The 15,139-nt window shown below is 34.6% G+C and overlaps 1 protein-coding gene and 1 pseudogene across 2 annotated transcripts in view; both read left to right on the top strand.

Moving 5' to 3' along the window:
• Nucleotides 1–15,139, top strand: part of FAAH2 (fatty acid amide hydrolase 2) — a 219,809-nt gene that overhangs the window by 55,817 nt on the left and 148,853 nt on the right. The window contains exon 5 of one of the 2 annotated variants that reach the window (XM_062184024.1): nt 3,726–3,845. The exons of the other annotated variant lie outside the window; for it this stretch is intronic. Coding sequence (XP_062040008.1) covers nt 3,726–3,845 — 120 coding nt within the window. The remainder of the gene's footprint in view (nt 1–3,725; nt 3,846–15,139) is intronic. 2 annotated transcript variants of the gene reach the window in all.
• Nucleotides 7,796–8,813, top strand: LOC133753638 (serine/threonine-protein phosphatase 2A 65 kDa regulatory subunit A beta isoform-like; annotated as a pseudogene).

The following is a 15,139-nucleotide window of genomic DNA, read 5'->3' as shown; positions in this document are numbered from 1 at the left end:
TTTCTACCTTTCCTAGTCCCTTTCTTATTTTTTTTACAAAGATCTGATTTCAGTTAACTATATACTCATAAGATTAATCCTAGACTAAATAGAATGTTCAACATATAATATGAAGAAAAACGAATAAAAACACTGTTCCTCTACAGTCAAGACAGGGATGTTCAAAATCATGACATCCCAAAGTGTCAATTTCACTTCTATAGATTATCTTTTAGGCACTCTATTGTTACCACAGATCAGGGAGAACATATTTTACCTCTGTTTTGGTGACTGACTTATTTCACTAAGTATAGTGGTTTCCAGTTGCATCCAGTTTGTTGCAAATGAGAGTATTTCAATTTTTTTTTGACAGGCAGAGCTAGACAGTGTGAGAGAGAGAGAGAGACAAAGAAAAAGGTCTTCCTTCTGTTGGTTCACCCCCTAAATGGCCACCACGGCCAGTGCACTGCGCCAACCCGAAGCCAGGAGCCAGTTGCTTCCTTCTGGTCTCTCATGTGGGTGCAGGGCCCAAGCACTTGGGCCATCCTCCACTGCCCTCCCGGGCCACAGCAGAGAGCTGGACTGGAAGAGGAGCAACCGAGACAGAATCCGGTGCCCCAACAGGGACTAGAACCAGGGGTGTTGGCGCCGCAGGCAGAAGATTAGCCAAGTGAGCCACAGCACCAGCCGAGAGTATTTCATTTTTTAAAACCACAGTGCAGTATTCCATAGTGTACATACAATATAATCTCTTAATCCACTCTCCAGTTGATGCACATCTAGGTTGATTCTATAAACATTAAGTTACAGATCACTCTTTCATATGCTGTTTTCTTTTCATTTGGGTAAATTCCAAAAAGTGTGATGGCTGGATCATATCGTGGGTCTATATTGAAATTTCTGAGGTATCTCCCTACTATCTTCCACAGTGGCTGCAACAATTTACATTCCCAGCAGTGGTGGATTTGAGTACCTCTTCCCCACATTCTTTCCATCATTTCTTGTTTGTTTATTTCTGTATGAGAGTCATTCTAACCAGGGTGAGATGAAACCTCATTGTGGTTTTGATTTGCATTTCCATGATAGCTAGTTATGCTGAGCATTTTTTCATATGTCTGTAAGCCATTTGAATTTCCACTCTTATGCCCACTGAAGTTCTTTGTCAATGTCTTAATTGGATTGTTTGTTTCGTTGTTGAGTTTATTGAGCACTTTATAAATTCTGAGTCCTTTATCATTTTCATAAATTTGAAATATTTTCCCATTCTGTTGGCTATCCTTCACTTTGCTGTTCTTTTTTTTTTAGAAAAGGTAAAAGACCATATTTTTTTTGCCAGAATAACAAATAACAAAATAGGAATAGTTGAAATAAATACAATTAGAGATGAGAAGGCATTACAATGCCACCACAGAAATACAAAAATCAATGAACAACTATATGCTAACAAGTTGGAAAATATCAAAGAAATGAATTAGTTCCAAAACACATATAACTTATCTAGGAAAAATGAAGAAAATAACAAAAATCTAAGGAGACTAAAACAAGTAATAAGATTTAAAAAGTGACTAACTCTCTCCTCACAGAAAAGCCTGAGGCTTGATGACTTTACAATTGAATTTTACGAAACATTTAAGGAGGGGCTAGAATATTTTCCAAGCTATTCCAAAGTATTATAAAGGTTGGAGCTCTGCCAAACTTGTTTTACAAATCCAACGTTACTCTCATACTAAAACTAAAGGCACATCATAAAAAGAAAATTACCTACCAATATCCTTGATGAAATTAGATGTAAAATTGTCAACAAAATATTCTCAGACAAAATGAAACAGTACTTTGAAATATCAAATATCAAATGTGAAGTGGGATTTATCCCAATAGGGAAACAAAGGCTGGTTAACCATTCACAAATCTATACATATATCAACAAGATAAAGAAGAAAAGCACACGATCATCTCAAAAAATGCAGAAAAATATATTTGAAAACTACTTGTGCAACAAAGGATTCAGGTCTAGAATGTGTTCATAATTCCCAAAGCTCAACAACCATCCAACCAATGGAAAAATGACTGATTATGCATTTATCAAAAGATTAATTACATATGGCTAAAAAGTTTACGAAAATATATTATCACTAGTCATCTGAAAAATGAAAATGAAAACCATAAAGATCTATCACTTCAATCCTGTTGGAATGATTATTACCAAAGAGAAATTAGAAGTGCTGGCAAGAATGTACAGAAAGGTGAACTCTTAGACACTATTGGTGGGGATGTGAATTAGTACAACTGCTGTGGAAAACATTGCAGAGATTTCTTACAAAGCAGAAATAAAACTGTCGTATGATCTGGCAATTCCACTACTGGGTATATATTCAAAAGACATGAAATAATTTTGTCAGATATCTGCTGTACTTTGTTATGGCACTATACATAACAGCTAAGATATGGAATAACCATGTTATACATAATTAGATGAGTGCATAAAGGAAGTGTTTTATATATACACAATGGGCTGTTATTCATACATTAAAGAGAATGAAATCCTGTCATTTGCAGAAAATGGATGGAAGTGGATGAAATCATAAATGAAATAAGCCAGACACAGAAAAATAAGTACTGCATGATCTCTCTCACATGTGGAAGCTGAAAAACAAAAAGCAATAAACAAAAACTCTCAATCTGAACACAATAATGGTGATTGCTAGTGGCTGGTAAGGGTGAGAGGTATAGTGGTGGTTTGGATAATGGGTATCAAATCACAGTTAGATTGAAGGACTAAGCTCCTAGTGTTATACAGTGTAGTTGGGTGACTACAATTCATAATAACCTAGAATTTATTTTATGAACAAATAGAAGAAAGGATTTCCACACCTCCAATCATAAAGTAATGTCAAACTAGGGGAAGTGTTGATTAGCCTGATTTCATCAGTACATATTGTATTGAAATATCACAACATAGCCCAAATTTGTATGATTCTTGTTAATAAAAAATTTTAAAGTGCTAAACTTTAAATGAATGGATGCTAGACAGTAACTCAGTGGCATAAATATAAAAAATACTTCTAATAAAGATGAATACACAGCAAATATTCATGCTAGTTTTAGTGTAATTTGGATTTGCAACACAACCTTTATTTATATGAAATTTAAAGGACAGTTCATACAATTAATTACAACCTTAGGTTAATATTACATATTATATATTAATGTATAATTAATATAAACCCACTTACACATAGTGTAATGTGGAATGATGTAATTTGTGACACCAGTTACATAAAGGGATGGAATGGAGCTGTATAGGAAAAGAATACTGTACAAAATCAGTTAGTTGTATATATTTACAATTTATTATAACTTTACAATGTTTTCTTAAATCACCATGATGCCTCCAAAATGCAATAAATGAAAAATAATGTCATTACAAAAGTTCAAATAAACAGAAATGATGGCAGTAATGGAGATAATGGAAGAATTGGAGCACAAAAACCATAAGACACATAGTAAACAAATAATAATTTCATGATTTTTTTTAACAGTAATTAAATGTGAAGTGATGAATCTCTGTAAAATATATAGATTAGCATAAGAGTTTAAAACCATCATCCAAATATATTTCTGTCTACAAGAGTATTAGACCTAAAGACACTGAAAGTTTAAAAGTTAAATTTGGACAAATATATTCCATGGAAATAATATTTTAGCTAATTTCCTTATTTTAAATGAGTATTTTGCATTTTGTCTAGGTGGTGAGGGCTGCACCCTGGCTGCTGCCTGTTCAGTGATTGGTGTGGGCTCTGATATTGGTGGCAGCATTCGCATGCCAGCTTTCTTCAATGGCGTTTTTGGACACAAACCTTCCCCAGGTAATCTTAAAATGGTGAGAAGGGTAGCTCTAATTTTATGGTTCAGATCCACGTATTTTGTTCCTAGCATACTAATCTTGCTTATTAGGATGAATGATATATAAGGTGGTCTTCAAGATGCTCATGAATAATGAATATTATGAAAAATTATGAAAAATTATTTAATACTCTCAGTAACACTTTCAGGAAGATATATTGATTTAAAGGTAGCATATTCAAAGCTCAAGAAGATTAAACCTTTCACAAATACAATTAAGCAAATGATATTTCTAGGACTCAGACCCAGCATTAATTACCAGACTGTCCTCTACACAGTGCACAAACTGATATATATATATATATATATATATATATATATTAAATTTGATTTCTCCATATTTAAAACATATAAGAAAAACCCCACAATTTCAAAAGTATGTAAAGTAAAAAAAAAGATAATTCTGTCACCTAAAAACAATTATTAGCATAAACAAGATTTTTATTATAGAAACAACACAGGTTCATTGTTGACAATTTGGTAAATTAATTAAAATGAAGAAGAAAATACAAAAAAATCACTCAGTTTCACCTACTAAAATTCATTCATTACTTCTCTGGTATACTTCTCTAATTTCTTTTATTTGTGTATGTTTTTTGTGACATGTATTAGTTTGTTTTTATGCATAATATCTTTCTTTTTTTATTTTGAAGGTTGATTTTTTTTATTAAACTTTTATTTAATGAATATAAATTTCCAAAGTACAGCTTATGGGTTACAATGGCTTCCCCCCTCCCATAACTTCCCTCCCGCCCGCAACCCTCCCCTTTCCCGCTCCCTTTCCCCTTCCATTCACATAAAGATTCATGTTCAATTCTCTTTATATACAGAAGATCAGTTTAGTATATATTAGGTAAAGATTTCAACAGTTTGCCCATCTAGCAACATAAAGTGAAAAAACTACCATTGGAGTACTAATTATAGCATTAAATAACAATGTACAGCACATTAAAGACAGAGATCCTACATAATATTTTTTAAAATTAATTAATTTTCTATGCCATTTCCAATTTAACACCAGGTTGTTTTTTTTCATTTCCAATTCTCTTTATATACAGAAGATCAATTCAGTATATAATTAGTAAAGACCTCATCTGTTTGTACCCACACAGAAACACAAAGTGTAAAAGTACTGTTTCAGTACTAGTTATAGCATCACTTCACATTAGACAACACATTAAGGACAGATCCCACATGGGGTGTAAGTACACAGTGACTCCTGTTGCTGACTTAACAATTTGACACTCCTGTTCATGGCATCAGTAATCTCCCTAGGCTCTAGTCATGAGTTGCCAGGGCTATGGAAGCCTTTAGAGTTCGCTGACTTTGATCTTATTCCGATAGGGTCATAGTCAAAGTGGAAGTTCTCTCCTCCCTTCGGAGAAAGGTACCTCCTTCTTTGATGGCCCCATTCTTTCCACTGGGATCTCACTCACAAAGATCATTCATTTAGGTCTTTTTTTTCCCCATGGTATCTTGGCTTTCCATGCCTATTATACTCTCATGGGCTCTTCAGCCAGATCCGAATGTCTTGAGGGCTGATTCTGAGGCCAGAGTGTTGTTTAGGACATCTGCCATTCTATGAGTCTGCTGTGTATCCCGCTCCCCATGCTGTATCTTTCTCTCCCTTTTTGATTCTATCAGTTAGTATTAGCATAATATCTTTCAGAAACTGTGTATTTTTCCATTACACCTGAACTCCCTCCCACAAACACAGACATAGGCACAGAGAAATTAACATCTGCTGTCTCACAGACATAAGTACAGATATGCTTAAGAATACACACACATACACATACACATATGCATACACCCCACATATGCTGAAGCATTTTCTTTTGTTTTCAAAATAGGGGTCATATTGTACATACTGATTTGTAATTTCATTTACCACCCTCTATGCTTTTTATCAGCTATTTTCCTATGCTATTAAAATGAATTGAAAATATTTCGGTGGGTGCATATTTACATATACCATCTGCATGCCCTATAAATTATTCTACAAATCCTTTATCTTGGGATACTTGTATTGGTTCTAAACCTTTATTATATTATTGTTAAAGACCAATATCTAATTCTTAACTCATGTTATATATTTCTTTATTGGACCCTGAGAATTAATTACTGGAGATGGAATAATGGTTAACATGTATGCATATTTTAAAAGTTCTCTTTGTATTTCACATTATCTTTTTGATATAACTTCTAAGAAACAGAATAACTGAAATATCTTAAGGAATTTGTCCAATTATTATTCAAAAAGTTCAAACTTGTTTATGTTTCTATATGAATGATTAAAAATTCCTAATTCAAGGCACTCTTATATACATAGGGAATTATCATTTAAAAAATCTTTTATATACCATGTACTCATTTTAATAAAAAAAATTAAAGACATCTTAACCCAAAACCACTTCATTATTATTCTATGTTCTTAATTTTAAGTACACAAATATTAAGTCACAGTTATATGTTAGGTTTTCTTTTTTTAACTTTTATTTAATAAATATAAATTTCCAAAGTACAGCTTTTGGATTACAGTGGCTTTTTCTCCCCATAACCTCCCTTCCACCTGCAACCCTCCCTTCTCCCACTCCCTCTCCCATCCCATTCACATCAAAATTCATTTTCAATTATCTTTACATACATAAGATCAATTTAGTATATATTAAGTAAAGATTTCAACAGTTTGCACCCACACAGAAACACAAAGTGAAACATACTGTTTGAGTACTAGTTATACCGTTAATTCACATAGTACAACACATGAAGGACAGAGATCCCACATGGGGAGTAAGTGCACAGTGACTTCTGTTGTTGACATAACAATTGACACTCTTGTTTATGGCGCCAGTAACCACCCTAGGCTCTTGTCATGAGTTGCCAAGCCTATGGAAGCCTTTTCAGACCGCCAACTCCTATCTTATTTAGACAAGGTCATAGTCAAAGTGGAAGTTCTCTCCTCCCTTCAGAGAAAGGCACCTCCTTCTTTGATGGCCCATTCTTTCCGCTGGGATCTCACTCACAGAGATCTTTCATTTAGGTCATTTTTTTTTTGCCAGAGTGTCTTGGCTTTCCATGCCTGAAATACTCTTATGGACTCTTCAGCCAGATCTGAATGCCTTAAGGGCTGATTCTGAGGCCAGAGTGCTATTTAGGACATCTGCCATTCTATGTGTCTGTTGTGTATCCCACTTCTGATGTTGGATTGTACTCACAGAGATATTTCATTTAGGTCATTTTTTTCCAGAAGGTCTTGGTTTTCCATGCCTAAAATACTCTCATGGACTCTTCAGCCATATCTGAATGCCTTCAGGGCTGATTCTGAGGCCAGAGTGCTTTGTAGGACATCTGCCATTCTATGAGTCTGTTGTGTATCCTGCTTCCGATGTTGGATTGTTCTCTCCTTTTTAATTCTATCAGTTAGTATTAGCAGACACTAGTCTTGTTTATGTGATCCCTTTGACTCTTAATCCTATCATTATGATCAATTATGAACTGAAACTGATCACATTGACTAGTGAGATGGCATTGGTACATGCCACCTTGATGGGATTGAATTGGAATCCCCTGGCACGTTTCTAACTCTAGCATTTGGGGCAAGTCTGATTGAGCATGTGCTGAATTGTACATCTCCCCCCTCTCTTATTCCCACTTTTATATTTAACAGTGATCACTTTTCAGTTAAATTTAAACACCTAAGAATAATTGTGTGTTAATTAAAGAGCTGTTTAATTAGGTTTTCTTTTTTTAATTTGAGATACAGAGACAGAAAATGTAAGTGGAGACTCCCATTAATGGCTCACTCCCCAAATGCCCAAAAGGCCAGGATTGGGCTAGGGACAGAACCAAATAAAGGAGCCAGGAATGCAATCCAGATCTCTTGTGTGGGAAAAGAAGTACTTGAACCATCATGACAGCTTCCAGGTTCTTTCTTGATGGGAAGTTGTAATGAATAACCAGAGCCAGAAATCTAACTCTGACACTACAATGAGGCATGCAAGTGTATTTTGCACAATGCTAAATACCTGCTCCCCAGGTTTCAGTTTTTTGACTGATTGTGGAGTAATTGACATACTATAAACAATACATATTTAAGGCCTACAATTTGATAAGTTTTGACATATGAATACACCGTTAATCTGTCTACAATTAAAGAAATGAACAGATTCTTCATCCCCAAAGTCTCTTAATAGTCTTTAAGAATCATGCTTCTCATCTAGAGGAGAGAGAACATAGTGTTCCTGACCTTCCAGGGTCCAGTGGATATAGATGGAGAACATTGGTTATGCTCGATCGTTTTAATAATCTAGCTGAAATGGGGACATAAATCTCCATTTCATTAGTATTAAAAGCTTATCAACAACTGTTATCACACTTGGAGTAGAAAATATAAGAAATGAACCACTACCCTTTCTTACAGATTCAATTTATGATGAAAATGAGGTACAATTAGCTCTTGTACAGCAGCTAGGAAATTTAATCAGCTTGATGGGAGGTTCTGACTTTGTCCCCTTTTACTGCCACCATTGGAATGTCTGGCAACAGTGGAAGAGACCATTATTCACAATAAGACTGTGGAGTCCCTGAGGCAGCTCTCCCAGGAGTGTTCTGCTGCTCTTGAAGCTCATTTTACCCCTCTGGGGAGATGCTTAGTAATGGGGATTGTTTCATGTCACACGTCTGCATCTATTTTGTTTAGTGTTTGCTGTCCCAGGACAGCACTTTCATTCCTTCTGCTCAGATGATATACCAATGGTAACATGTGCTGTTGCTACCAAAACATGTGAATTTGTGAAAGTTTTGGAATTAGTGTGAAAAGTGAAATTATTCCATTTTTAACTACTCTAACTTCATATGAACAGGATTCAGTGTGCCATCTAACTGTGGAAGCCAAGTACTGTCTTAGGTTGACTGTGAGGCTGTGGTGATGTCTATAATGATGAACAGCAGAAGATAAATTTTTGTGAGTTTTTAATATGATAGCTGACAAAATTTCAGAGCTCCAGAAAGTCACAGATCTTAAATTCACTCTAAATAACTTGACTCTCACCTTTCAAAACTTACTTAAACTGTAAAGCTCATGTACGAGCAGTTGATGCCCACAAAGAGAAATTTGCAAATCCTTGCTTTTAGAGACAGAGAGACCATAATTACGAATCAAATTATGTTCAATATAAAGGAATTAGTAACTGACACTAATCAAGTTATCAAATAGCTCTATCATTTGCAATTATGGGATTGCCTACCGCTTTAGGCAAAGAGAATACCATTGAATATCTTCTACCCTATTTTTTTGCTCAGTTAAGTGATGAGTGTTCTGAAATTAGTTTTGAGTATTATGTCCGATTTAGATTGTGTAAATGAAATGGATTTAATCTGCCAGTTCTCCCAGTCTCTTCTTCCTTTCACGGTGGAACTATGTTAAGATGTGAAGTGGAGATTTCCCTAGTCATGGTTGAGTATGTGGCACTGTTTTCAGGCCAGCTGGGTATGGAATTCTTTGATGAAATGCTAAATTCTTGATATAGGTCCTAGCTGTGGATCACGTGTATGTTATCTGAGAAATTGTCCCAACATCCTCATGAAACTAGTTCAGAAGTTTGGTACTCAAAATATTATTGTTCCCAAAGTATTAGTAATGGTCAATGTTCCTAAATACTTGCATGGAATGACAATTTTATTCTGCATTAATGCACTCAATGAAGCTTGTGATCAGGAAATAATGACTAAACAAATGCTTCCCCTTTTATTTGAAAAAACAGGAGACAAAATAGCAAATGAACTTTCAATACAGCCATATATTTACAAACTCTGGACCAATTCTTGATATTGATGCTTAGCAGGAGTAGTTAAGCTGATGCTAGGTCATGATGAAAACATGATATCAAATAGTTTGCACAGGAAGATATAATTCTTACATTGGCTTAACAAGGAACAGGAAGGCTGTTATTCAATTCTTATCACAGATTTTTAGTTAATGTGCTCTTAAACTGTATTAAGAGAAAGTATAAAACCTTCAAATTTGCATCCAAACCAATTGTAACAACTTAGAAGAAATCAAATTTCAGTGACTTGATTCTTTCAGGAGAGCAAATGGTATTGGATTTTTTACTTTTCTTCACTGTTCAGAGCATTAAGACATTTCTCATGACAAATTCTTGACATTCAGTAATCTCATGATTGTCTTCTGAGAATCTGGGAACCTCTATCCTCACCATTTAATCAGGCTCCAACCACTTTTTAAACCAGACAAAGTCTGGATGACTTAGACCAACATAGAGTAGAGCGATTCTCTTGATATTTACTTTAATCTCTATGTCTCTCCATCATTCCAAGATTAAACATTAATGGTTTAGAACAACTTATTTTATAAGAGTTCTATTTTATTTTGGAGATATACTGAGATCCGATTGTAGTGAAAGCCACGTTTTTCTGGATTATAGATGGTCTGCTTAAGTGTCTCATGTTAAATGGGAATGTGGAAGCCTAGGATTAATATATTGATTGCTTTGCTTTTATTTGCTAAATTTTGACTGTAATGGCATTTAGAAGCCAGGGCACGGCTGTATCTTTTTGATAACACATGATGTTAAAACTTTAATGAATTTAAACAGCTCAACACTAGGTATTCAAAACTTCTCTCTCCATATCTGTCTCCTGGGAAACCTTTAGTAACTCCTAATAGGTAGTAAGCTCTGCTATTTCATTCTAAGATTGCAGTTTTGTGTTTTTAATGAGCCTTAGAACCACTGGTCTACTATGGTGTGGATTTCTTATTCTTTACCAGATTCTTCTTCCAATATGAAAATTCTGTCCTTGATAAATTACACAGTAGCTTTCAAAAAAAATCAAGCAATTAAATAGAATCATGTCCCCCATCCACTGCTATCATACCCACCTGCAACCACCTATCTGTTTTCTGTCACTATAGACTAGTTTTCAATTCCTACAGTTTGATATAAATGGAATCATACAATTTGTACTACTCCATTTTGTAGTGATTCAAATTCTAAAATTAAACCATTGGTTTCATTTTAAAAATTATGGATTGTTTATACCTGAGATTTTATTTTTTCAGGAATTTATTATTAGATTATCAGAGTCACAACAAATTAATAATTCCTACAACATAATTCTCATAAATTCCCTCTTTAATGTGAAATTAATACAAAGAGAATAGATTCAATGTAGTTCATGGCAACGATTCTAACAATATAATGATGCTTATTCTTTCTTCTTAATTTTTAAAAAATTATTAGTATAAAGAGAACAGATCTGTTGTCTTTTTCCTACCTTCCTTCCTTCCTTCATTCCTGTCTTTTAAATTTTTTGAGATGATATATTTAATTTACATTATTGCCAAAGGCTTAATGTCCCACTGAATAAAGTGTTCAACAAGTCCAGTGTAAAAAGACCCTAGTTTAATGGTAATGTAAGCAAAGGGTATAAGCAATATGCCAATTAGAAGATGTCCATTTCACTCACACAGTATTTTTTAGTTTTCTTTTTTTAATTTTTAAAATTTTTAATGTCAGCAAATTTCATTTATTTCATATATGCAGATTCAGTAGCATAACGATACTCCTCACCCTACCCTCTGTCACACACACAATTCCCTCTTATTCAGCTTGCTTTTTTTTAACTTCTTTTCTTATTCAACAAATATTAAACAGAGATATACAGTACATTTTGAAATAATCGCATATAATTAAAACTATAGAAGTATATCATTCTTAACCATTGGTTTGACAAAGAGATAAAACCAAGTTTGACAAAAAACATAATTGCAGCAATACAGATACACACAGATAATTTGCTTTTCTTTTTTATATTTTAGGTTTCACATATAAGGGAGAACATGTAGTATTTGTCTTTCTGTGTTTGAATTATTTCATTCAAAATGATGTCTTCCTGTTGCATGCATTTGATCCATATGATAGAATTTCATTCTTTTCATAGTAGAATAATATTTCAGTGTGTGTGTGTGTGTGCATGCCACATTTTTATTCTTTCATTTGATGATAGACACCTTGGTTGATTCTACATTTTGGCTATTGTGAGCAGTGCTGCTATAAACAAGGTGGCGCAAGTAACTCTGATAGAATGTGTTAATGCATTTTGGATATATACTCAGTAGTAGACATTGCTGTATCCTATGGAAAGTCTATTTCTAGTTTTTTAAAGATATTTCCATACTCTTTTCCATAGTGGCTGCACTAATTTACATTCCCATCTGCAGTACGTAAGGGTTTCCCTTTCTTTACATCCTCACCAGCATTTGTTACTCCCTGTCTTTTGGATAATAGCCATGCTGCCGGGGATGAGATGATACCTCATTGTGGTTTTGATTTGCATTTTACTGACATTAGTGATGTTGAACATTTTTTGATTGTTTGTTGTCCATTTGTATTTCTTCTTTTGAAAACTGTCTGTTGAGGTCATTTGCCCATTTCTTAACTGGATTTGTTGTTGCTGTTTTTAAGTTTTTTGAATTGCTAATATGTTCTGGATATTACCTCTTTGTTGGATAGGTAGCTTGATTCAGCATATTGTCTTTAAGATTAATCCACATTATAGTAATTCCTTCTTTATTGCTGAGTAGCATTTCATTGTATGGATAAAACCCAATTTGTTTATTCACTCACTTATTGATGGACATTTCAGTTGTTTCTAGTTTTTGACTAGAAGTAATGTGGCTATGATCATTCATGTAAATATCTTTTTATGGACATATATTAAGTTGTCTTGGGTAAATATCTGCAAATGTAATGGCTAGCTGATATGATAGGTAAATTTTTATCTTAAAAAACTGACAAATCCATTTGCAAAATGGCTTTATCATTTTATAGGCACAATAACAGTGTATAAGAATTGCAGTCATTCCACCTAATCCCTAATTAAGCAATCATTTTTTTGTTTCTCCCTTTCTATAGCACATTGAAATCACAAATCTGCCAATAAATAAATAAGTAAATCTTTAAAAAAGGCCTCATACAAGGGTTTAGCTATCAAGAAAAATCCTATAGAGCACATCCTGCACAAGTGTGTTATTCTCGGGAATTCCCTTGAATGTTTCTTGGTCTGTGATGGTCTCATACATAATATAGCTCATTTTACTTATTGAGAAGGCATGGTTTCCAAGAGTCCAGGCACATCTCAAAATGATTAATTCCTGTCTGGAAACAAGGGTTTTAGTTGAGGAGACTTTGTTACAGAGAGGCAGAGGCAGAGAGAGAGAGAGAGAGAGAGAGAGAGAGAGTCTTCCATCTGCTGGTTCACTCCCCAAATGGCCACAAGCACCAGAGTTGAACTGATCTGAAGCCAGGGGCCAGGATCTCCTTCTGAGCCCTTCACACGGGTGCAGGGGCCCAGGAACCTGGGCCATCTTTCACTGTTTTGCCAGTACATAGCAGAGAGATTGATATGAAATGGAGCAGCCAGGACTCATTTTACTCACTACACCACAGTGCCAGCACCTCTCCTAAAATACTTAAGAGCTTGATGATGTTTTAATCTGAATGCTACATTTTAGGGACTATAGATGAGGATGCCATCTATTGCATAATGGCTCCAGGAGCTTTCTAAGTTTAATTGGAGTTCTCGAAGTTCCTTTATGACTGCATTGCCAAACAGATGATTGCTCTCCCTCAGAAGGAATATTTATGTGTACTGTTATGTTGTATTTGAGAATGGATCAATGCATTCAAAGGCAAACATATACTGGGATTCTGGATGTTATGGTATGCATAAAAAGCACCTGTCAAGAATAAAACTATGAACCAAGTGGTACCTTCAAGCATCTGAGCTTGATAATATAGGAATTAATGCAAGAGGATGAAGCAGGATGACTTCTTTATTCCTGACCCTAAGAATCTTGAACTATCTGATATTCCCCACTTGGATTTAAAATGGGCAAAATGGGTGTATTACAAGAGGACTGAAACAGAACTTTGACTCTATGCTTGAGAAATTTATTAGTTAAGGATTGGAGTTCACACTTAGCTTCTGGTTTTAAGGGGTTCTTGAGTCAATGAGGAAATGTCTTTTTAAAGAGAAACATGATGGGGGACACATGTGTAGGTAAATTACCAGAGGTGAGAAGCCTGAGTCATATGGTAGATCTATTTTCAGATTTCTGAGGTATCTCTATACTGTCTTCTACAGTGGATGAAATAGTTTACATTCCCACCAACAGTGGACCAGGGTACTTTTGTCCATACACCCTTAAAAATTGTAATTTGTTGATTTCTGTATGAGAGCCATTCTAATTGGGGTAAGGTAAAACCTCATTTGATTTTGATATGCTTTTCCCTAATGGCTAGTGATCCTGAGCATTTCTTTCATGTGGCTGTTGTCTATTTGAATTTTCTTTTTTCTTTTTGAAAAATGCCTGTCTAAGCCCTTTGTCCATGTCTTGACTGGATTGCTTGTTTTGTTGATGTTGAGTTTCATGAGCTCCTATATATGCTGAATATTAATCCTTTAACTGTTTCATAGTTGGCAAATATTTTCTCCCATTTTGTCGGTTGCTTCTTCACTTTGCTGAGTGTTCGTTTTGTGGTGCAGAAGCTTCTCAACTTGATATAATCCTGCTTGTCAATTTTGGCTTGGATTGCCTTGTTTCTGCAATCTTTTCCAGGAAATCTTTGACTTGCAGAGGTTTAAAGTAGGGTTTTGTTTCATACTTCTACACATGGAGATCCAGTTTTCCCACCACCATTTGCTGAAGAGAATCTTTGCTTCAGGGATTAATTTTAGCACTTCATCAAATTTAAATTGGTTGTAGTTGTGTAGATTGATTTCTGGAATTTCTATTTTGTTCCATTGGTCTACACATCAGTGTATTTTTTTCCATTACCAAGCTGTTTTGATCATAAGTGACTATAGTATGTCTTGATATCTGCTCTTTATTACTGACTCCATTTCCCTCTTGGTTATTGGTCTGTTTAGGTTTTTCTTTACTTCATGACTCAATTTACCTTATTTTTTCCAGAATTTCCACTTTGTTGGCATTGCTCTTTGTAGTAGTTCATGATGATTTTTTTTTTATTTTTGTGTTACTTTTTGTACACCGAGTAAAGAGTTCAACACATAGTATAGTATAGTATTCTGTAACTGTGTGATGAAAACTTTTTCGATATCAGTTGGGACCATTTGGTCCGTAGTGTAGATTATCTTGGTTATTTCTTTGTTGATTTCTTGTCTACTTTATCTCTCCATTCATGAAAATCAGGTCTTGAAGTCATTCATTACT

Source organism: Lepus europaeus, chromosome X, assembly GCF_033115175.1.
Source record: "Lepus europaeus isolate LE1 chromosome X, mLepTim1.pri, whole genome shotgun sequence".
In the NCBI taxonomy this organism is placed as follows: domain Eukaryota; kingdom Metazoa; phylum Chordata; class Mammalia; order Lagomorpha; family Leporidae; genus Lepus; species Lepus europaeus.
This window is presented reverse-complemented; position numbering and strand designations above follow the sequence as displayed.